This window comes from Chelmon rostratus, chromosome 18, assembly GCF_017976325.1.
Source record: "Chelmon rostratus isolate fCheRos1 chromosome 18, fCheRos1.pri, whole genome shotgun sequence".
NCBI classification, from domain to species: Eukaryota; Metazoa; Chordata; class Actinopteri; order Chaetodontiformes; family Chaetodontidae; genus Chelmon; species Chelmon rostratus.
This window is the reverse complement of record NC_055675.1, coordinates 10141876-10164381: the sequence shown is the minus strand read 5'-3', so window position 1 is coordinate 10164381 and position 22506 is coordinate 10141876. Positions and strand designations below refer to the sequence as shown.

At 40.9% G+C, this 22506-nt stretch overlaps 1 protein-coding gene across 1 annotated transcript; it reads left to right on the top strand.

The window, feature by feature from the left end:
* The first annotated feature begins 11866 nt into the window (after positions 1–11866).
* On the top strand, positions 11867–21798 carry chrna2b (cholinergic receptor, nicotinic, alpha 2b (neuronal)). Its single transcript, XM_041958232.1, has 6 exons — positions 11867–11933; positions 16940–17091; positions 17598–17642; positions 17829–17938; positions 18959–20126; positions 21192–21798. The coding sequence occupies exons 1-6, from the start codon at positions 11867–11869 to the stop codon at positions 21315–21317; spliced, it is 1668 nt and encodes a 555-aa protein (XP_041814166.1). The 3' UTR covers positions 21318–21798.
* Positions 21799–22506: the final 708 nt, after the last annotated feature.

Sequence of the window (22506 nt, the reverse complement as noted above, 5' to 3'; positions counted from 1 at the left end):
AATGGAACGTTTTAACAGAAATGACTAATAAGCTTTAATCGTCACTTATCGTTGTTTAAGGGTCACATAAGAATACCCCTATGTCTCCGATGGCGCTGTTTATGGTTTTAAAGGACATTTAGCTCAGAAATCCCCTCTCGCCTCTGGAAACATCTTAGCCAGTTATGGATGACTGGATTTGCTACCTGGAATTCAAACAGCCATCTCTAAAACATTTTCTCCCACCCACATAATGGAAACTGCTGCATTTCATGTAACATTCATTGCAGATGTCAAGGACTTTATGATCAGTTATGTGACATGGTTTACACTGAGAATGAAAAACAGCTCCCATATGGTGTCTTCCTGTCCTTTAGGGCAATATGGAGCATCATGGACATGCTACATGCATGGCTGAGGTCTTCCAACTCTGATGTTTGACAAAGACCATCTGGTCCACTGCAGTATGAGGCTAACCTCTATCCTTTGAGATGTCAGAGAAATAAATATACAAACAGTAAAAATAAGAAATGTCAGTGGAAGTAAAACAGACCAACAACAGGACTGCGTGATAGCAGGTATGTGATTTTGATTTTATAAGCTACTTTTAAATCTGTTTTCTCACCGTGAACGAGCAAGGAGGGGATGTATAAAATTAGGCAAATAATTTGATAATTAAGGTAACATGTATGGGGATTTTCCCAAATCAATCAGAAAGTGAAAACGAGGTGTTTTGTGTATTTTCTGATTTAAGAAATAAGTGAAATGCAGCAACCACACAGAAGTTAACCCTAATAAGATAAAAAAACTCCTTTCTTCCTGTTATGTATAAACTGAGGCTGAGTTACAGTCTGATAACTCTAATAATCAGTTTTTTCTTCCTGAGTTATTTGTGACACCGCAGAAGATTAATATACTCATAAAGTGCAGGTAAGTGCTGCATGACTTGCTGTCAGTCATCTGAGTCTGATTTCCCCTCGTGGGTCCATAAATTCCACAAAATCATGTTTGATATCAGATCCTTATTCAAAACTTTCATTAAAGGTGATTTATGTTGTCATTTAAACACCCTAGAAGGTCAAAAGCAACTCAAAAAGTAAATATATACTTTCAACACTACAGCACTGATGCTGCTATGCCTACATCAGATATTTGATTATCCATGACTTAAAATGTGTTTAATCCTCTTCTCAGATAAGTTAAACTGTGCCAGAGACCTGTCAGTGTTGTTACGTCTTGGTTGCCGATTAGTCGTTGATAAAAATCGTAGATCTCCTCCGTGCCCTTTTAAAATTCAGCCTCCGGTGAAACATTGTTCTGCAGCGGGGATCATGAATCATTCACATCATAGCGTGATCTGGATTACTGGTTGCCATCAGCAGCTGTCATGGATTTGTACCTCCAAGATCAAGATTTAATTTCTCTTTTTTTCATGTCAGTGAACCCACCTGCCTGTGGCACTATTCCAGAAACATGTGCACTCTCTTTTCTCGCATTTTTCACTGTCTATTATTCTGCATCGAAGAGACAAGAACATTAGTGAAGGGAGGGGGGAGGAAATGAATAAGATCCCATTTATACCTGGTGTTAAAATGCACTCTGTGGCTGTAGCATTGTCAACAAAACAAACATGGCTTGGTCATTACAAGAGAAACTGTGCCATCTCTATTTTATTTTTCAAAACTGTCTTTTATGACTCTTGTGTGCATCATAGTAATTTCTTCCAACTGTGCTGGGCAGCTGCTGTGAACTGTGACTCCTGCACCAGAGATGAAGGGATGCAGCAATGAGGGGAGGGAGAAGAACAAAGGTTGATGATGATGATTGTACAGAGGTTGGTTTTTACGTCCAATGCAGAAGTTTTTTAAATTCTTGCACATTGCAACTATGGTATGAAAACAAAGAGGAAAAGATGATGGTCATGGTGAGGTATGGTTAAGATTAGGCAACTACAGTAAAACACATGGTTACAGTTAATAAGAAGAAGCACATTAATTGCAGGTCTATTACTGACAGGAAACCTCACTTTTCACCTCACACACTACTTCTCAGTTTGGCTCTGAAAGTTGGCTTTAGATATATATGGTGCACTGCAGGATTGTCTACAAATGCTGGGCTGACACAGTTGCTTTTTAAGGAAATAATTGCATTTATTTTGACTCTATTCTTGCTTTCCTAGTTTTTGCTCACATGCTGATTAATATTGGTTTAAATTTCATCAAAGCACTGTTTTTCACTGTAAAACTCCATATTCCTCTAAGTTAGCAGGGAGCACTGCCTTCCAATACAGTCTTAGCAGTGCAATAATTAATCCCAAAAGCACCCAAAGTTTTTGGGTGTTTGGTTTCAACAAAATAACACTCACTGTATGGAGACCTGCTGTATTCCATTTTTAATGCATCCATGTGTTTAAGTAGCTATAAAGTCAATTACACAGAGAAAGACACACAAAATTACCCTTTAATACCAGGCTTACATGTGATAAAGGCTGTTTGGCCTTGCTTTAACTTTAAGATAGTGATTACATGTTTAACTCCAAACAAACCACCTGGCCGACACTCTCATAATGGACGGACTGCTTTAGGGATTCAGATTCATAGGACGTTTTTAAAGAATCAGTTTTTAGTCAACTTGTCGGAGTTAGCTATGAGTTGAAAACGACATTTCAGTAGTTCAAATATTCTGTTTTTCAAAAAATATTCAATAAAAGTGAATACAATTAAACATCATTATCCGAGCTTTAGCGACCCCGCCAACCAACCAATAAACTCAACGTCACTGTGCAGCATCAGTCTGTCACTACTGTACGCTGCCTCGGTTTGACAGTCATTATAACTGAGCTGGGTGTTGTTTTTCACACATTAAATTACCTAAGTGTCACTTAAGACATATTTTAATGGGACCATTCCTAGAAAAAATAGGAAATTTATATCCTGCATGGTCATAAAAAGACATTTCCCTCCATACTGAGGAACCCTAATGCTTCCTCTGTCCCCCACCAGAGCCCACAGATGTGAAGTAGATTACGCCCCCTCTTCACCCCTCCTTTTGCCAGCCCCTTTCCACTGCAAAGAAAGAAATCATTCAGTTTCGGCTTTTTCTACAAACATCCCCCTCCCCTACCTTCCCCTCCCATCAGCAGACAGGGGCACACAGACGACCACACTCTCCAGCCAAACCCTAATTGTGTGTGCGTGTGTCTGCATTTTTTCCCCTGACATGAAGAAGGAAACCAAGTGAGTATTTGTTCTCTGTGCCTGTGAATGGTAGTCCTGAGCCTTTTCAGTCGTTCTGCTTGACTGAAAAAGTGGAGGTGGCAGATTTTAGCTGTGAAAAATTACTGGAGTTAGGTAAGTTTGGTTTTTGGATCTATAAAACTTTAGCTATACAGTATAATGGAAGGCCAGAGCTTTTTCACCTGGCACTCCAAATGTAAAAGTAGAGAAATATAACTTGCGCGGTTGCATTTTTATGCCATTTAAAGATTTTATACACAGATGATTTAATTATTGTTTAGTTGTTAAACACTGATGTGGATCATTGCTTTAGAGCTCAATAGAAAATAAGATAAGAGAAATAGAGATGTGACCTTTTTTCTAAGCCTGGTGGTATTTATGTACAGTATATTGATTTATATATATGTGTGTGCATGCATAGGTGTGTGTGTGCGTGTGTGTGTGCGTGTGTGTGTGCATGTGTGCGTGCAAACATATCTCTACTTATCTCTCTAATTATTATGCTAGCAAGTGTGTTTCCACTTTACCTGATTACCTACGAGGCCTGTGAACCTGCGAGGCCTCTCTACGCTCTGCTGGCTTAGTGCCAGGGAACCGTGTTGTCATAGCAACATTGAAGCAGTTGAGTGTTGTGACACCTGTGAAACACACCTGTTCAGGTTTTGACAAGAGGGACCACGGGCTGAGCTGCAGCCACAACACGACACTTGTATTGGCTCTGACCCGCAACTAAAACTCAGTAAAATATTTCAGAGCTGGAACAATTACTCACTTGATTGTGTGACAAAAAAATATTTGGTAGCTATTTTGATAATTAATGAATCTCATCATTTTTTTTAGATAAATATGCCAAACATCCCTTGTTCCAGCTTCCAAATTATGTAGATTTGCGGCTTTTCTGATCATAAATCGAACAAAAATTAGATTTGGAGAGCTGGTCGAACAAAACAGGCAACTAGCACAATTTTTAGCCCAAACAATTAATTGTTTAATTGAGAGAGCAATCTGCAATTTAATCAATAATCAAAATAATTGTTAAATGTAATCCAGATTCTTTTTTTCAAACAAGGCGGGAAAATTACTCCTGATTTCTTCAACCACTACATATTTTCATGTCATTGTGCAGTCCACACTAGCATCAGTGTGCAAACTGGCCATAGTCTCAGCTACCTGTAAACAGTTGTTCTGGATGTTCAATTAAGAGTAGGGGTGAAGGACTTTGTTTAATTCATAATCAAGTTGTACAGTAAATCAATTAATCCATAATCGCAGCACTGCTGCCACAGGCAGAAACAAGGATTTACAGCAGTCTGAACATCCTCCTGGTGTTCTGAGCTTTTGGCGGTGAACTGCTCTCTTTCTGTGGGCGAGCTTCTGCTATTTTGAGCCAAAAGAAAAGTCAGCCTATAAAAGCCACTTCACAATGACAGATCCTTCACAGTGAAGCCAAAAAAGGTCACTGCAGGCCACAGAGAGTCTAACACAAACACTGTTTCAACTAAACCATAAGACGCCAGTGTGGAAATTGTGCAGACGTTTTCCAAAGACAAAGGCAACTGCTCCTGCCAATCCGTGACACAGAGATGAGCATGTGTGCTTCTTGTTAGCAGGCCTTTTAGAGACAGAATTAATGTCACTAAATGTCCTTTGACTCGTGCCTTTTACTGCTGCAGTGGTAATTGAACGCAGAGACAATAAAGTTATATTGTAAGATGAATTACATTTCCATTTGGCCGCATTCTATCATTAGGCTGAAATTGTTGTCACTCTGTGCCATAAGGTTTTGATTTATTCAAGTCCAAACAAGTGCAGTAAAAGTTCAGAGTAATAAAAAGTTTTGGACCTGCTGTGCTGCAGCTCTCCAATTAACAAGCTCTAAATGTCTTTGAAGACGGAGACGCCATTCTGCATTCAAGTGTTTTCTGCTCTCACCTTATGATAAGCTACACCTACAAGTGTGTTGCCTGAATTTTGTTAACTCATGTCAAAATTAATCTGAATGTAGACTTTTTAAAATGTTTTTCTAAGGATTTTCACACTATACAGGTGGGTTTAAGGACAAAGAATGACTTGTTACAGGAAAGAAGCACATAACTATTAAAGCACAAATATGTCTGTTAATAATGTAAATAATATCAGTAATATTCAAACTGTCCAAATTACAAACATGATTCGTTCATTATGACATGTGTCACCTCTGGAAAAACTCATTAAATCTGTTCAGTCCAGTGGATGATATTAGCCTGTTACAATGCACATGTCAGTCAAAAGAAATGAGCAAATGCATTGTTCTAACATCATGATGCAAAGCTCCTGGATTGTGTCTCTGCTTGCGGTCTGGACTGGTTTAAAGGCTTCTTCCCACAGCTGCTGTGACATATGTGAGGTCACCATTTTAAAACAAACAGAAAAAGAGGGACGGAGGGAGGGAGGGAGGGGGAGAGCAGCCAACAGTTGGGTGTTTTATGGGCCTGGGCCACACCACAACTCATCTTAAAATAAATAAGACAATTTTACGGTGTCCGGTCTAGCAAGCATGACTGGGCACTCATTCTGTGTTTCTCCGCAATACACCGCAATAGGTGCGAGTCAACCAACTCAAATTTTCATTTCAGCTACAAGAAGTCGAAATAGTTTCAAGACTGCCGCAAAAGTGAACTGTGGCTGAAACCAAATGTGCCCTGACAGCAGAAAGAGCTCTGTAATGCCTCCACCATACAAGCCTGGTTCAAGCTTTTAAATGTATTTCCAGATGCAAAGGAGGAAAGCATGAAGGGGACGAATGGTTTGACACAACACAAACTCCCTTTATGATAGAATCACACCTGATGTTACAGATTTTGCAAATGCTGCGCCGTCTCTGTTCTCTGGTGTGTTGTGAGGATTTACGAGGTGAATAGATGTTATGAAAGATCCCCAGACAACCGCTAGTTACCAAAAACAACACATAGACTGCTGCAAGGGGCTATGTCAGCTTTTATAGGCGCGACTCATGCATCTGCTACAGTGAGCCATGACCCAACCACAGAGCGTGAGGCCCTCTCCAGTTTGTTATAATAACAAAAGCAGCACATGGCTTTGTGCAACACTTTTACAGAAAATGATGGAAAAAGCATGAAAAATCTGAAATTCTGATTTAAAAATTCAAGTCAGGTCAAAAACTCATCTTTTCATGTTCTCATCAAATTTCACTGACCCAATTTCAGTGCTTTTTAGATCTGAGCTTTAGATCTAAACTCGACTAATTCAACTTGAAAACTGTTTTTAAATCTGAACTTGTGAACCCTAAAAAGATACTTAAAGTCAAGTTTTTTAACTTAAAAACAAACCCCTGAAATAACCTTCTGTAAATTAAAGCAAATCAAACCAGAAAAAAATTAATTACATTTCAAAGCTATAAATGTAGTGGAACTTAAAGTCACTTTACAACACTAAGTGAATAAATTCCTCAAATAGGTGTTCAGTTGGTTGAAAAGATGTAAATCATTAAGGCATGTGGTAATGTGGGTCTGAATGGTAGCATGAATCCCTAATATCACTCAACCAAACTTATTTAATTACTGAAGCACAGCAGCCTGCTTCTTTGACTCAATTCTGTATATTGTGTTTCATATAGTCATATAAGGTGTGATTGACATATTACAAAAATTCAAGAAAAGAAAACATTAGCTGATAAAATATACATCGGTATGAAATGATTACTGCTAAAATGTCAAATTTATGAGTCAATGCATAAAAATTAAATTGAAGCCATTGCTGTATTACTGAAAGGTACGACGTGACAGAAGGAATGACGACTGGGAAATGCATACAATAAATGTGTAAAGGTCAGGAGACAGAGTTAAGTCCCCATTATGCAGGTTAGCCTCTGAGGCCATCAGAGCACCTTTCTTTTGGCATAATTACCATCCACAATATCTGTGTGATTTAAATAAAGCTGTTTGAAGCAGGGAGATGCAGAGAGCACCATGGGAAACCTTCAGATTAGGCTTTAAGATGTGCTAATGTACCTAATAAACAGCCTGTGGATTCACAGCTGCATCGTGTAAAAATTAAAGTGTTTATCCCCGATGACTGAGGCAGCAGAGTGGAGAAGCTTGGATCTAAAAAGGTGAAAATAAGGGGCCAAACTTAATATTCCCTCAGTGCTGCAAAAGTCTGCAGACATAGTGACTTTTTAAAAGATGATTTAACATTTTTTTTATTTAACAACATATTTGACAATTACTGCTACAGACATTGATTGAATGATCATTTTGAAGGATGTAAAAAATTATGCAAAAGTTTTGCTTGCAAGGACACTACATCTGGGCTACATCAGGACCCCAAAATGTGCATTTCACTAGAAGTAAAAACTATGGCTTGTTCACAGTTTTTTGTTCTTGTCTGGGAGCAATAAAAGTTGTGGATCTTTGAAGGTGCTGCTTGGCAGATTTAGTTGTTTTTGGTCAGAGCCAGGACAGCTCTTTCCACTAGGGCAGCTCGATTATGGCAAAAATCATTATCCCAATTATTTTGCCAATATTGAGATCAATATTATTAACATGATTACTCGGTGACTTTGGAAACACGTTAGATTCAACGCAGCTGCTGGCTTGACTGGGTGTTGGCAAACGATGGCTGACTTGATGACAGTGAACTGAACAAAACATGCCTCAGCCTGGCTGACAGTGAGTCTGAGCTTTTAGGAAGGGGCAAAGGCGCAAAGGAAGGCAAGGGGGGCGCTGGATTTACAACACAAGAGCGTCAGTCAGACGACTCCTTGAAGGTGTCACTTTACATTTTGATCAAGCTCACAAAAGTTATCCACAGTCACTCACCTCCTCCTCTTTCCAGGTTACCATGTGGCGTTGTTGGATGCCCTTCATCTTGGCCTGGTTATCCATGGCAACCCTTACGCTCTGCCAAAGTGGAGACTGGGGCTCAGGCTTTGACATCTACTCTGCGGTAATGGCCACCAACGACACGCTGCAGGCAATTGGAGATGAACCTGAGAGGATGAGAGGCAAACAAGACTGGATCACATCAGCAGCTTTCTCACCATCACCCTCACCTACTCTGCAATATGAGCCTCAACCAGACAAGTGCTCAGTCCACTTCAGCACAAACACCGCTTCAGCTCGAAGGCTGAAGGCCCAGGAGGAGGAGCTGGCCTATCTGCAGGCCATCCAGCATGGAAACAAAGCGGTGATGGAGAGCTTGGTGCAGTTTGTGGGGGCAGAGCTGGGAGATCAGCGCTATGAAGATGTGATTAAGGAAAACATAATTGGCATTCAAGAGGACCAGAAGAATTGCCATGGGGTGGTGGAGAAAGCTGAGGATGATCTAGAAAAGCAGCTGGAGGGGGAAGTGTCGGGCGCCCTCACTGGGATGCAGAAGTGAGTGAAATCAGTTTTTCAACAAGTAAAGATGAATGTGTTTGTTCTAAGCTCCATTAAGGTTGAAACCTACAGAGAGCAGCTGAGAAAAGATCAGTCCATGTGTGTTGTGTGCTGAAAACGTGAACAAATTAATGGCGGTCACACAGAAACTGCGGATATTGTAAGTGAAGACGTGTTGAAATGATAGCAGAAACAGGCAATTTTCTGCCTCTTATCAGAAGTTACTTCTGTTTCATCCTGTTTTTCACGATGCACATGTCAATCAAACATATCACCCTCCTGCAATGTCTCTCTGCTTGTAGTCTAGACTGGTTCTGAGGTTTCTATTCACTATTCACCTGGTCACCATTTAATGTAATCACAAACAAAAACACTGCTCACAATGTGAACTCTTTAAGAGGTTTATAAGCGTAAAATGCCAAACACTCACTGGTTCCCACCTCTCAAATGTGTATCTCTGGTTTATGTCATTGTAAATTGGGAAATTTTGATAGCCACCTTTCACTATTTTCCGACATTTAATGAGCTTAACAATGAACTGGAAAACAATTAACAGATTAATTAACGAAAGTAATCGTGAGCTGCAGCCCTGGAGGTGAATAAATCTGAATCCAATAATTCACCTGATATGAAGCAGCATGTTCTCTAAAGGAGGCTGAGGTATTAAAAAGTTTCATATGCATGCTGAGCACAAAGTACCCTACTAAAGGACATTCATGTTGACACATATAGATTATCATATATGGTGTGGTTCCCCTCTAAGATGACTATTTCTTACATGCTGTGTACAACATTACCTACTTTTTGTCTTTGACATGTTTCAATGTTTGCAACTTCTTAAGCTCTGTCTATGATTCTTTCCCTTTACACAACCTTTTCCATTACATAATCAGCTGAGCAGCAACCATATGTATCACTCCCCTTATAGGGTTATACAGTGGCCTCAGCTCCTCTTTCACTCACTCTGTCTCTCTTCACATCTGCGCCTGTTTCTTCCTCCCCTTCACTCCACCTGGTGACCCGCATCATTTGTCTTCCGGAGCAGAATCAGAGAAGAGTCCTTGGCCTTCGAAGCCATGCGCCGTGCTGCAGCAGACATCGCCAACAGGCTGGAGATCTCATCACAAGCCCTGCATGCTTCATTCACCAAGCAGCTGAAAGACGTTGGCAAAATTCATCGCTAAGGAGGTGCTGAAAAGATTTTGCAGGCCGCTTACATCGCCCTCCGACTTGTAAATGGTGTTTGGTATCCTGTGTGAGAAAATTAGAGCCCTTCCTGCAGGTCTATATTCTCCACTATTTCAACTATGTGTACTTTACAACACTAAGATACAACAGTGTGTCAAGGTCAGCCATTACATCAGCTGTAGGAATCAACATGGTTCAAACAAGACAGGGAATAATGATGCAAGAACACAGCAAAAAAAACATGTTTTCTTTTCAGTTAAGTTATAGCCCCATAACCCGTTAAATATTATTTTCCATCCAGGCATTATTCCTGGAATTTGGTGATGTCAGATGTGGCAACAGTATGTGGTGCGGGTTTAAGCCAAGTCGAGTGTTTATGGATCAAACTAGATTGGCCCTCAGAGTGCAAACATAATGGCTCTGTTAGTCTTCTCCAGAGGAAGCTATGCATCGGCCATCTGGTTCCAGGGTGAGGATGGAGGCCAGGATAGGATGGCTCGTGTGCTCCAATGGAGATTTTGTTATTGCAACAAAAACAGGAGAAGACTGCAATTGGGACTGGATTATTATCTGCTGTTTGTAGAAGCTATGCAGTAGTTTTAATTGTATGGGCAGTTAGACAATTTCTGTGTTTAGGAAGAAATTAAGCAAGAAACACACCATAAGAAAACTTGATAAAGCTCTCAGAACAGAAAAACTGCACATTGTTTAAAGGTTTGATGACAGGATTTACACCCAATGTAAACGTTAGGATGAGAAAAAAATATTTATGTGTATCAGTTGTTTTTATCCATTCAAACATGAGAGTCATACTTTAGTCATGTGTCCAGCTCCATTGTATTCTCTCTTTTACCTGGCCAGGACTCTAGAGAGAGAACGCTTTCATGTTTGCAATCATAAAATATGTAATAATATGATTTTGTACAATATATGTTATGCAGTGATTAATTCAGTAAAAAGCAACAAACAATAAATTAGCCTTTAGATATATTTAATTTGAAGGATTACATGTTTTCTGCATCTGTTGCCATCCTTTCATATCTTTTACCAATATTGCAGGAGAACTAAAACTTCACAGAGCATATTAATTCACCTATTCTGCCCTCTAGCTGTTTCCAACTGAAATATCCTGTGGACCCTTGTTCAGCTACATGTGTCACTTATTTACATATCCTGAAATGTTTTACAAGAAAACCAGATCTAAACTTGGAGTTACTGGTCAACCAATTTCATGCAAGTTACCGCTTTTATGGTAGATCCTGTGGGTGCATGTGTATGTATGTATGTGTGTGTTTGAGAGAGAGAGAGAGAGAGAGAGAGAGAGAGAGAGAGATGGAGAGAGAGAGAGAGAGGAGGAGGGACTGTTCTAGGCACTAGATGAAAGAGGTGCTCAGATGTGTCCTGTCTTCTCACAGTGGAAGATGCTGCTTTGCCACTAACAATGACCCTAATCATGGAAAAAAAAACTAGTTTAAAATTCAAAATGAATATCAAGGTCTTAGATCAGGTCATCAAGGACGCGTAAATTCTTGGCACCGTGCGTAAAAACGCGATTTGGATCATATATCCACAGCAACAACCCGGACTCTTTATTTTATTATTGGGAAGTAGTTTCTTGAGGCCAGATTTGTGAAGGCAGGACTATGAACTGGTACTTAAGTCTGCAAACACAGCAGAGGTCCGCACCAGTGTTACAGTGCCGCTCCCTGATTCAGCACCGGGTGATGGATAGCTTACCGACTTAGCGCGCGGACAGGCTTCAGGAGCGCAGAGACAAACGGTACCTCGGTCGCCCTCATCCGGACTAAACGCGGCTTACGTGAGAGGAGGTGACGCGTCTGTCGATGCTGAGCTTTAGTAAAGTTACTCAGCCGGGGTATCGTCACACTCACCCCCCCCCCGCCCACAGATAGAAACACAGCTGTAGTAACAGCAGCGGGGAAGTTGTCCTGATATGCCTCCCGGCTGCGAAGATGACACATTTTGCTCTCCCGCCACGGTTTCAAGATAACGTTTTGACAGCGGACGGAAACACCTCCGTGCTCTCCGGTGAAGTTGGACTTCTTGCCACCAGAGTACAAAATGGGACACGACCACCTGTTCTCTGCGAGGACGGCTTTCCTCTGCTCGCTGCTCCTGTGTCAGTCGGGTAAGCACTTTTTAAATATGTTCTCGCGGTAGCCACGTGCCAAAGTGGACAAACATGCCGCTTAAAAAGCTAAATTGTCACGTTAAAGCCTTAGGAAGTGATGAACTTCAAATTAATAAAAGGCAACAAGGTTTAAAAGTAGCTTAACGCTAGCTTACCCCTCAATCTTGACACCACTGCGCGCTTTCCAATAACAACTCCCATAATGCATTTCTCATATTTAGAGAAATAGTCGCCTCGCGCCACTCTGCTGCACCTTCCCTCATCTCGCCTCCTGCTACAGTACAGTTTGTGTTTTTTTTTTTTCCCACAACTTCACAATGTGATAAAATGTCCAACCCTCTGGCTGATAAATTGGGTTAAGTCTGGAGCGTTCAGTCTGTCACTTTCACAGCTCTCTGTTCACTAATTTTCACTTTTAATGAAATATATGACACAAAGCTAATGTTAGCAAAATACAATGGAGTAGCTAGCTTCTCTCTGTTAGCTACCGTCAGAGAGTTTGGGATCATTAACCATGCAAATTCAAGTAACAGTGTAGAATAATACTGCAGGAAAACATTTCAATTAATATGCTACAGCTGTTTACTCATACTCATGTTAATGGTTATAGATTTGTATTCTCAAAAACAGCCTTAGGCAAGATAAAGGTGCATATTTATAGTCAGAATTTGGAATTTAATTCTCACTACTTGCTTTAGAAAATAAAAAAATCATCAATCCTGCATCTATTGCACAGGTTGTTGAAGAGGATAAGTCCTTTTTGTGGACATATGTGGAAACTCACTGAGATAATAATAGTCTAGTTCATTTCAGTTGGACTTTAAATCTATCAGGCTTGACAGTAGAACTCGTGGCAGCTCTATTTGGCATTAAAGGCTTCTCTCTTCACTCAAATGTGAGCATAATTGTGTACACAAACAAGTGCTCACTGAGAGATCTGAGATACCATATGTCTTCTTGTGACATACATGAGAGAGGGTCTAAAAACACAGCCGGAGCTGTGATATGAAATGTACCATACCTTCTCCACCCCCTCCCTCCATCTTGACATGCTCCAGCAATCAGATGTGCAGGTGCTTGATCTCGTGCCAACATACTTGATTATGACAGTACAGCTCCATGTCCGTCAACTTGCACAAAATCGCTACCTTTTATTATCTTTTAATTGAACTTTTGTACTCTTAAGTGTTTGACAGGCCAATTTCACAAGAGCGCCTCTCTGGCCTGAGAAGCTGCTGACTCGATCGCGCAAACTGGTCAGTGTTTCATACACCTCTCGCCAAGGGGCTTGGCCACGGTCCAACATCCACGGGCCAGTGTGCTGGATGTTGGAGGTGTCATCTCATTTCAAGTCTCCGCTGGCAGGAGGCTTTGATCTATGGCACCCAAGAGCCTTTTTTTTTTCAAGCCCCACATCTGGTCCTTCCCAGATGCACGGACAGATGAACATGTGCCGCCCTGACTGTCAGGAGAACAGATAAGAAGTCTCTGGTGCCTGCTTGTTTGCCAGGATGAAATGAGCTCATGATGGCAGGAGAGGAGCCCAAGAGAACCATGGGCAAATTAACTATTAATATATACTACTATTTAGTATTTACCTACATATTCACTTCAGTTGATATCCACAGACCACATTTGTTAGACAAAGTGTTGCATTGAGACATGTTGGGCTTTGCATCTATGTCGTCTCTCTCTGTTAAAGACCCTCTAGCTAAAAATTAGCATGGGCAATAAATCATTTAAGTGGATTTGTATGTATCCCTCAGGTTAGTTCTATGCAATTAAGTCCCCTCACCTAGTTATCCTCCACTGGACTGTCCTCCAGTTATGGGATGTAAATACTTGTCAAGGCGGTCATCAGAGCCACAACTAACCCATGGACAGGTGACCTCGGCTGAGGGACCGTGACTGCTGCCAGATGTAGGTGGTCCAAGGTCTCGTTATTTTTAGGATCCTTGATGGAAGCACACTCCATTGGGTCGCATTATACCTTCACACTGTCAAACAAAGATCCAGGGGGAGTGGGTGTTAATGGCATGTTAACCCAGTCTCAATTGATTTTTTAATACTGATTCTTGACGTTTGGCTCTGGTGTAATGCTTTAAATGTCCTTCCACAATTATCTGTGTTTTAAGTTCAGTTAAGGATTAACGTGGGTTCACACATATTGTATACACTAGAGCAGGACTGATTAATTTGACAATTATAGCTTATTTTTTTATCTTAGTACAGTGCATATGCCACAATTCTTTAGCTAACCATTTTAGGAAATGATAAGATTGAGACCACTGTCATGTCTGTAAAATAAAAATGAAGCTTTAGCCAGCAGCTAGCTAGCTTAGCTTAATATACAGACTATTTCTTGGCTGGCACACGTTTTACACTTTGTTGTACAGATGAATAAAAACAAGATAAAAAATGGTTAATTGGTGAGCTTTAAAGGATTTTGTTGCACCAGACAGAGCCAGGTTGTCAGGAAGTGGGGTTTCAAGGGAACAAGGATGGAACCCAGATGCAGACACGAGGGGGAGCTGATTCAATTTAACAGTTTTTTTAACTAAAGGAAATGAAAAAGCAGGTGGGCAGGTTAGTATTTAACCAAAAGTTCAAGGAAGTTACAATAATCCATGAACGAGCCTGAGTCCATAAAGAGAAATAAAAGAAAAAAGTCAAAAAAGAAAAAAAAAAACATCCACCAAAAGAAAAAAATCCAAAACTTAAAGCACGAACTAGGTACTATGGAGAAAAGAAAAAGACACTGGACAAACACTTATTATGGAACATGGCATGGCTAAAGGCAAAGACAACACTAGAAACACCCTTACACGATACATTGCATGGTAAACGAACAAAGACAACTCTAAGGAACACTTACATAAAACATGGCATTGACATAAACAAAGACAACACAAGGAAAACACTCACTCGTGGCACAGGGCAATGACAAGGTTTCTCAGACAACAACCTGACAAAGACTGAGGGGAAGACACAGGCTTAAATACACACAGGAGGACAACTAATGACACACAGATGAAACAAATCACACAAGTACAAGGGCGGGAAAACACAGGAAGTAAAGTGAAAGAAGAAGCATAACGCAAACCTTCAAAATAAAACAGAATGTGACAAGAAACAGACTATGACAACACAAGAGGAGAAACAAAAAACAGGCGTGTCAAGAACGGATCGTGACACAGGCTCGCTATTTCCTCTTGTGTCCAAGCATAATGCTAAGCTAAGCTAACCAGCTTCATATTAACTGTACAAAGATAGAAACATAGAAGATTATGACTGATATATTGTTATCATTAATAAAATATAGGTAACAAATATGCCAAAGATATGTTCTAGGTAGCTTAGAAACACTACCGCCATCACATTATTTACTACATGGTTTAGTGCTGAGTTTGCCAACGGGAGGGGCTTTTATTGTTAAATGTAACAAAAGTTTTTGTTTTAGTTCTGTATTTATCTAAAAAAAAACAAAAAACGCCCATCACTGAAATATCAAATATTTAAAAAATCATCTACATCTTTCAGGAAATAGTACACACAAACACACACATACACACACACACTACGTCACCCTCTGCTTCAACTGTCAGTTAATTGTTTTCTGCATCAGTTGTAACACAGAGTGACAGACAGATCGACAATAAACACCCTTCACTAGTGAGAAATTAGCTCACCTCCACTTAACACAAGCAAGTAATGATGTGTGTAATTGACTCTGACTTCACTGATGGAGGTGGAAGCGGTAATCCCTGAGGGACGGGATTTCTGTCTGTTTCCATGCTATTCATTCTGCAGAAAAATAATACAGTGACTCAGTCTGAAATTGTACAAAAATCTGTCTAGACTGCATATTCAAAATCAATTTGGTTAAGCCGCCTCTCATTGTGAAGCCACACATACATAATAATAACTCTTTGGAGATAAGTACGCTGTCGAGGGAGGAGAGATGCTTCCTCAGTCTCGCCCTGCTCACCCCAAGAGATTCTAGCCGGCGACCCACACGGGGAGCTCGGATCAAGAGATCAAAAGATTTGCTAAGATGTGGAAATGTCAATAAGACTTTACTAAGAAAAGCCTTAGATGTGTAGAGTTGGCTTCTGTGCTGAAACATGAGATGTTCACAACACTAGATGCTCACTCCCAAGAGCCACAACATGATGCCGGCCTGATTTAGCACTGTTTGGTAAGAGAGGATCAAGGGAGATGTGGGTGACAAATCATGGATATGATCCCAGCATTCCCTGTGCCACTCACTCCTGTTTTCTATATATCATACAGTTAAATATTAACTTCTGAATGGCAACAAAGCAAAGTCACTGGTTAAAACTGTCCAAATGACCTTGATGTCAAAATGAGAGCAGGACATCAGTTCCTTTAGTTTTAACGGTATCACATTAGATTATTTAACTGTTGAAAAACTCTACAGTGTATTGCAGCTCCATGAGTACATATTCATATTTAAATATACACTTTACATGATTTTCCTCAAAAAACTACACATAGACTTAAATGTAATCCCTCTCAATCATCACTTGTGACCCACTAGAAGTGTGTGACAGTCCATTTATCTGCAGAGACCTTGCCCTCTCCCTGTGTTTTCTGTGTTCTCTTTTGCTGTGTTCGGGACATTTTTGGGCTGCAACCTTTGGACACTAGGTGCACAGCCCCCAGCCAATAACAATAAAGTGTGCAGGTGAGGGCGGGACTTCATAAAAAGGTAGCTACCATGTGCCAGAGCAGCATGCGTTCAAGAGGAAGCTACAAAGATGGCAGACACAGCACCGAAAATAGTTTACAAACAATAATAACAAATCCTCTATAACATACCTTTAAATATAAGGAAAAACATGGGTGTGAAATGTAATAAAATCTGGAATTTTATATGTACAGTGTGTGTGACCAATTTATAAATTCCATTACTCTCATATTGTATCTGTATAACACTTAAAAGAAGACTTTTTAAATGAAAAGAAATGATGTATCTGCAGTTCTTTGTGACGAGAAGACCCACTCACACGCTGAAGACGATCTCTTCAAGACGCTGTTTGAGGGTTACAACAAGTGGTCGAGACCCGTGCCAAACATCTCGGATGTGGTCATTGTCAAGTTTGGCCTGTCCATAGCGCAGCTCATCGACGTGGTGAGTCGTCACACGTGGACTGTTGACAGAAGTTTTTCTGAAGACATTTATAGAGGACTTTGGTTACATGTGAACAAGTTTCAAAGTCAGACTGAGTAGAAGACGTTTAGTCTATTTTTAAGTGCAAGAACTCCCAGAGTTTTGGTATTATTAATACACCATATTCCTTCCTCTTTTTAAGGCACTGAGACTTTTAACCTTTTTTACCGTTAAAGTTTTACACTATATGTTGTTTTTCAGCAGTGTGTTTTAGCATTCTTATATACAGTAGCAAAAACAGACCCTCTGCCCTGTGACTGAAAAAAAAAACTGCTACAGAAAACTTTACATGCATCAAGCTATTGAAGTAAAGTTGCTGCAAGCTATATTTGGATCTGCTCTGAAAAAACCTCCAAGAACCTCTCACATACTGTGTATTCTTCTGGCCTGAACCCGCAGTTGACAGCCTTAACTCTTCTTAACTCTTCTTAAGTCTTTATGTCTCTGTCTGTCTGTCTGTCTGCCAGGATGAGAAGAACCAAATGATGACAACCAATGTGTGGCTTAAACAGGTCAGAAACATTTGTGTCTGTGTTGATTTATTAATAAGATTTATTGTTCTGGGTGATACACAATGTAAAGAACATGAAAACCTACCTCTACATTGCCAAAGTGGCAATGTTTATGAAGAACTGAATGACGTATATGACAGTTAAGCATCAAAGCACCCAAACATCTCTGTTGTTTGTGTCTCCCAGGAGTGGAATGACTACAAACTACGCTGGAGACCGTCGGACTATGACAATGTGACGTCCATAAGAGTGCCGTCAGAGCTCATATGGGTACCAGACATCGTCCTCTACAACAAGTAAGTGTGATATGAGCCTAACATAACAGTGACAGTAAACAAGAAGGTGTTTCCACTATTGTTTATAGAATATCAGAAAATTGTGAGCAATGGCAATCACAATTTCCTGGAGTTGATGCTGCCTGTTAATGTCCAGCCAACAGTCCAGAACCCAAAGCCATTCAGTTTACTGTCATACAGGACAAAGAAAACCATCAAATATTCAAATTTGAAAAGACTGAACCACAATTATCTAGGGCATTTCAGCTTTAAAAGATCACTTAAATGATAAATGTATTATTTGAGTTATTGCAGATTAGTTTTCTGTCCATCAGCTAACTGATTCATTGAGCAATCTATTCATGTCTGCAGAGTTGCAGACAATCTTAAAAGTCTAACAGCTACACTTACACAGTGATAAATTGGTTCAAATTGAAGCCTCTTTGCTGGACGGTGTACGGTATGAAGATGGCGCCATCTAGTGGATGTTATAAAACATTTTCTGCGCCTCTTGAGAACAAATAATGATAAAACTTGAATATTTCTTCCTTTGTCAAACTGTAAACTATGTAATTTTCTTAACTTTATTTGTATTTAGCTTCTCTGTTGACACACAGTATTTATTTGAAAATGAAGACAAGCTTTCCTTTGTCCTAAATTCACCTCATGGAGATTAAATCAAGAGGGCTGATGATGGAGTTCTGCTCCACCGAGCCAGTGTAATCACAATCTATAAGTGAAATTAAAAAAGGTGTGAAACTGATGAAATGATAAGGACTCATCATTAGGTTTTCAGCTGAAGCTATTAAGGCCATTAAAGCGATGAATGGAGGGGAGATAGCTGGAGAAGATTATAATTGGTATATCATAACACTTTTTCAGTGCATAGTTTCTAAAGTGAAAGAAAATACATTCTTCTCAGCAAAAAGGGGTATTTGAACGTCTCACAATGCAGGATATACTTGTTTATCTGCGTCATTCTCAGATAACGAGGTCTCATACAGTATCAGCGTCACTCATCTGAAACTTTTGCTTCTCCAGTGCTGACGGTGAGTTCGCTGTGACCCACATGACCAAAGCTCACCTGTTCCACACTGGTAAAGTTCGCTGGGTCCCGCCTGCCATTTACAAGAGCTCCTGCAGCATCGACGTCACCTTCTTCCCCTTCGATCAGCAGAACTGCAAAATGAAATTCGGCTCCTGGACGTACGACAAGGCCAAGATTGACCTGGAGCGGATTGAAAACACCGTGGACCTGAACAACTACTGGGAGAGCGGTGAATGGGCCATCATCAACGCTGTGGGGACATACAATACAAAGAAATACGACTGCTGCCATGAGATCTACCCAGACATAACATACTTCTTCATCATTCGAAGGCTTCCCTTGTTTTACACTATCAACCTCATCATCCCCTGTTTGCTGATCTCTTGCCTCACTGTTTTGGTTTTCTATCTGCCCTCAGACTGTGGTGAGAAGATCACCCTGTGCATCTCCGTGCTGCTGTCCCTCACTGTTTTCCTTCTCCTCATCACGGAGATCATCCCATCCACATCCCTCGTTATCCCGCTCATCGGCGAGTACCTCCTCTTCACCATGATTTTCGTCACCCTCTCCATCGTCATCACCGTCTTTGTGCTCAACGTGCACCACCGCTCTCCCAGCACTCACAAGATGCCCCGCTGGGTCCACTCCGTGTTCCTGGACCTGATCCCACGCTGGCTTTTCATGCGTCGGCCCGCTCCAGACGGCCGGCGTCGACGGCTGCTGCTGCTCCAGCAGGAAGCAGTGGTGGAGCGGCGGCAGGGCCGGATAGCCGGGTTCAAATCTAGCAACTGCCTCAGCACCTCGGCTAACTGGTTAAGAGATGGGACGGCATCAGGAGACCTTGAGAGGACCAGTTATGAGGATTTAGAGCTGGGGACACTGACCTCATATTTCTCCTTCCGTCCTCCTTCGCCCAGACCTCCAGGGTCCACTCCTCCACCACAACAGAAAAACCCACAGAACAGCCAGAACCGATCGGAGGGGGCTGCAGGGACCAACAGACAGTTAACGGGGGCCAGGGTCAATCCCACTCAGAGGCCAACTAAAGTTGATAATACCGTGTCAGACTCTACATTCCTGCTCTCGCCAAGTGTTATACGAGCTCTGGAAGGGGTGCACTACATTGCAGACCATCTGAGGGCTGAGGATGCTGACTTCAGCGTGAGTATCAGCGAAGTACCACATCTATTATTATCACTCATTTGAATCACTGTTCGCCTGCAAAGGTTCATGACTTACTTTGGTCTACTTCCTCGTAGTATATGAATTATGTGCCCATGTGGATGAACTGCCAAAAACTGACTGTGTTATAGCACCTGTTAAGTCATTACTCCTCCTATGTGAAGTCTAAACATAGTGTAGTTTACAGACACCCCTGTGACAAACACCTGTACCTGTAGTGTTGTTGTACTCTCACAACAGGAAGGAAAACTGTTACCAACCTCATACTGAACCTCCAGAGAATTATCATTTGAATCTGCAGCTCCCACTTTATCGATTTATAGCATTTATAACAAGTTTCAGCAGCAGTGAAAAAGCTTTAAAAACCCATATTCCAACATTTTATGTGTTGGTAGAGACCAATAAGAGCTAAAACCGAGTAAATATTGGGCTTATATTTGCCATGTGGTTAAAAACACATCTGCAAATGAAAGATAATGTTGCTCTGTCACTGCTGGATGTACAAATGAGCTACTGTTGGCTGACAGTTCACAACATCAACTTAAAAGGCAACAACATTAAATGGTAATGTTTTTACACAACTTGTTTCTGCTGCCCCCAAGTGGTCAGAAAAATCAGTTATTGCAGCAGGTTTCAGGGAGACAAATCCTGTTCTGAGGAGCTGGATAGAAGCTACCTGGACCAGTAGTCTTGATGAGTTCAGTGGACTGAACCTGGAGCATTTTGGGTCAGATGATGAGTGAAAGGGAGGCAGATTACGAAACACTTTAAGCATGACTGGACCATGATGACTGCTCCGAAAGAGATCATAAGTAAATTGGCTGAAGTGAGTGGAGGGAACACATCGGCCATCATGCTCTACATGCTGTCTCCATACTCACCCATTAAATATGTATGACTGTGGAGACAGCATGTGTATGAATGGTTGTCATCCTCAGTGAGCTCATGAGATCAGTTTTTACAAAGCAGACGACAACATAAGAAGTTCACAACTGTAACAATTTCACTTCTTGTTTTCTTCCTGTCGCTCTTAATTCTACACAGGTGAAAGAGGATTGGAAGTATGTCGCCATGGTGATTGACCGCATCTTCCTGTGGATGTTCATTATTGTGTGCCTGCTCGGGACCATAGGCCTCTTCTTACCCCCCTGGCTAGCTGGCATGATCTAGCTCTCGTGAGAAAGTGTGAAAAATCCATAATCATGGCTAGTTAGTGAAGTTTGACACGGAAAATGTAGCTGAACTCGACATCAGGACTGGGAATGTGACTCAAGTTTGTGTAACATGCTACGTTAGCGACCTCATGAACCTATAATGCTCTTTTATAGATCACAAAACCAAAATGTAGCTATTTTCAGATCCTTCTAACTACTGGGGCAGAACTCAAAATGGTGTATCCTCTGCAGACCTCTATCTCAGATATACAGAATCAGCTTGTCAGGCTCAGCTGTCCAGACTAAGCTCAGCTTTCATCTGTCTAAGCTGCACTTTGGCAGCCTCAGGTGTACTTCCTCAGCCTCACCTGTTTGCGGTTAACCTGAATGCTAACATTAGCACGTCAACATGCTCAGAATCGGCCATTTTTACCTTAAGTTAACAAACTATTGGGTGTTAATATGCTAATATTTAGCACATAAGATTTGGCATGTTAGCATGCTAATATTACTATATTAACATGCCCATGTTTAGAGTATTGTCTCTTTAGCATGTCGGTTAGTGTAACATGCTAGTGTGGTGCCAGCATCAGTCTTGGGTATGTAATTACTTTTTTCTGTAGTTTGATGAATTGCAATTTAAATTCAGTAACCAAATTACATGACATTTACTAGTAAGAGTGGGATCAGTAACAGCTGTTAGTAATCTTGCTGTTTTAACCAAAGGGATGATCCACATCAGTTTTTCATGCCTGGCCCTCAGTGGAGAGACATGTTCACATGTGTAATGTTAGCTTGTTCTTCATCTCTGATGCTGAAAGGTATGCATTCAGTGCTTTGAGGTATCCAGTCATGAACTGAAGTGGAAATTTGGTGATGCTTGATAGGCGTTGTAAGGGGATCACCAGAATCATTAGGATTCATCTTCTGGGGACAATTCATGTACCAAACTTAATTGAAATCCACCTAAGCTGTCAAATGTTGGACTGACACAGTAGAAGAAAATGGGAAAAAACCTTCTTTGGTTGTGACAAACAGTGGCATGCTGTACTAGGAATCTGTAGTATACTGAACTTTGGGAAATCATTTCCTTTTTGTTCTATGTCAGGGTTTTCTTTCTGGCCATGCAGCCATGATTATACTTATTTTTGAATGATCATACTATGTAATAAATACCCACCTGAAAACCTTTAAAAATCCATCTA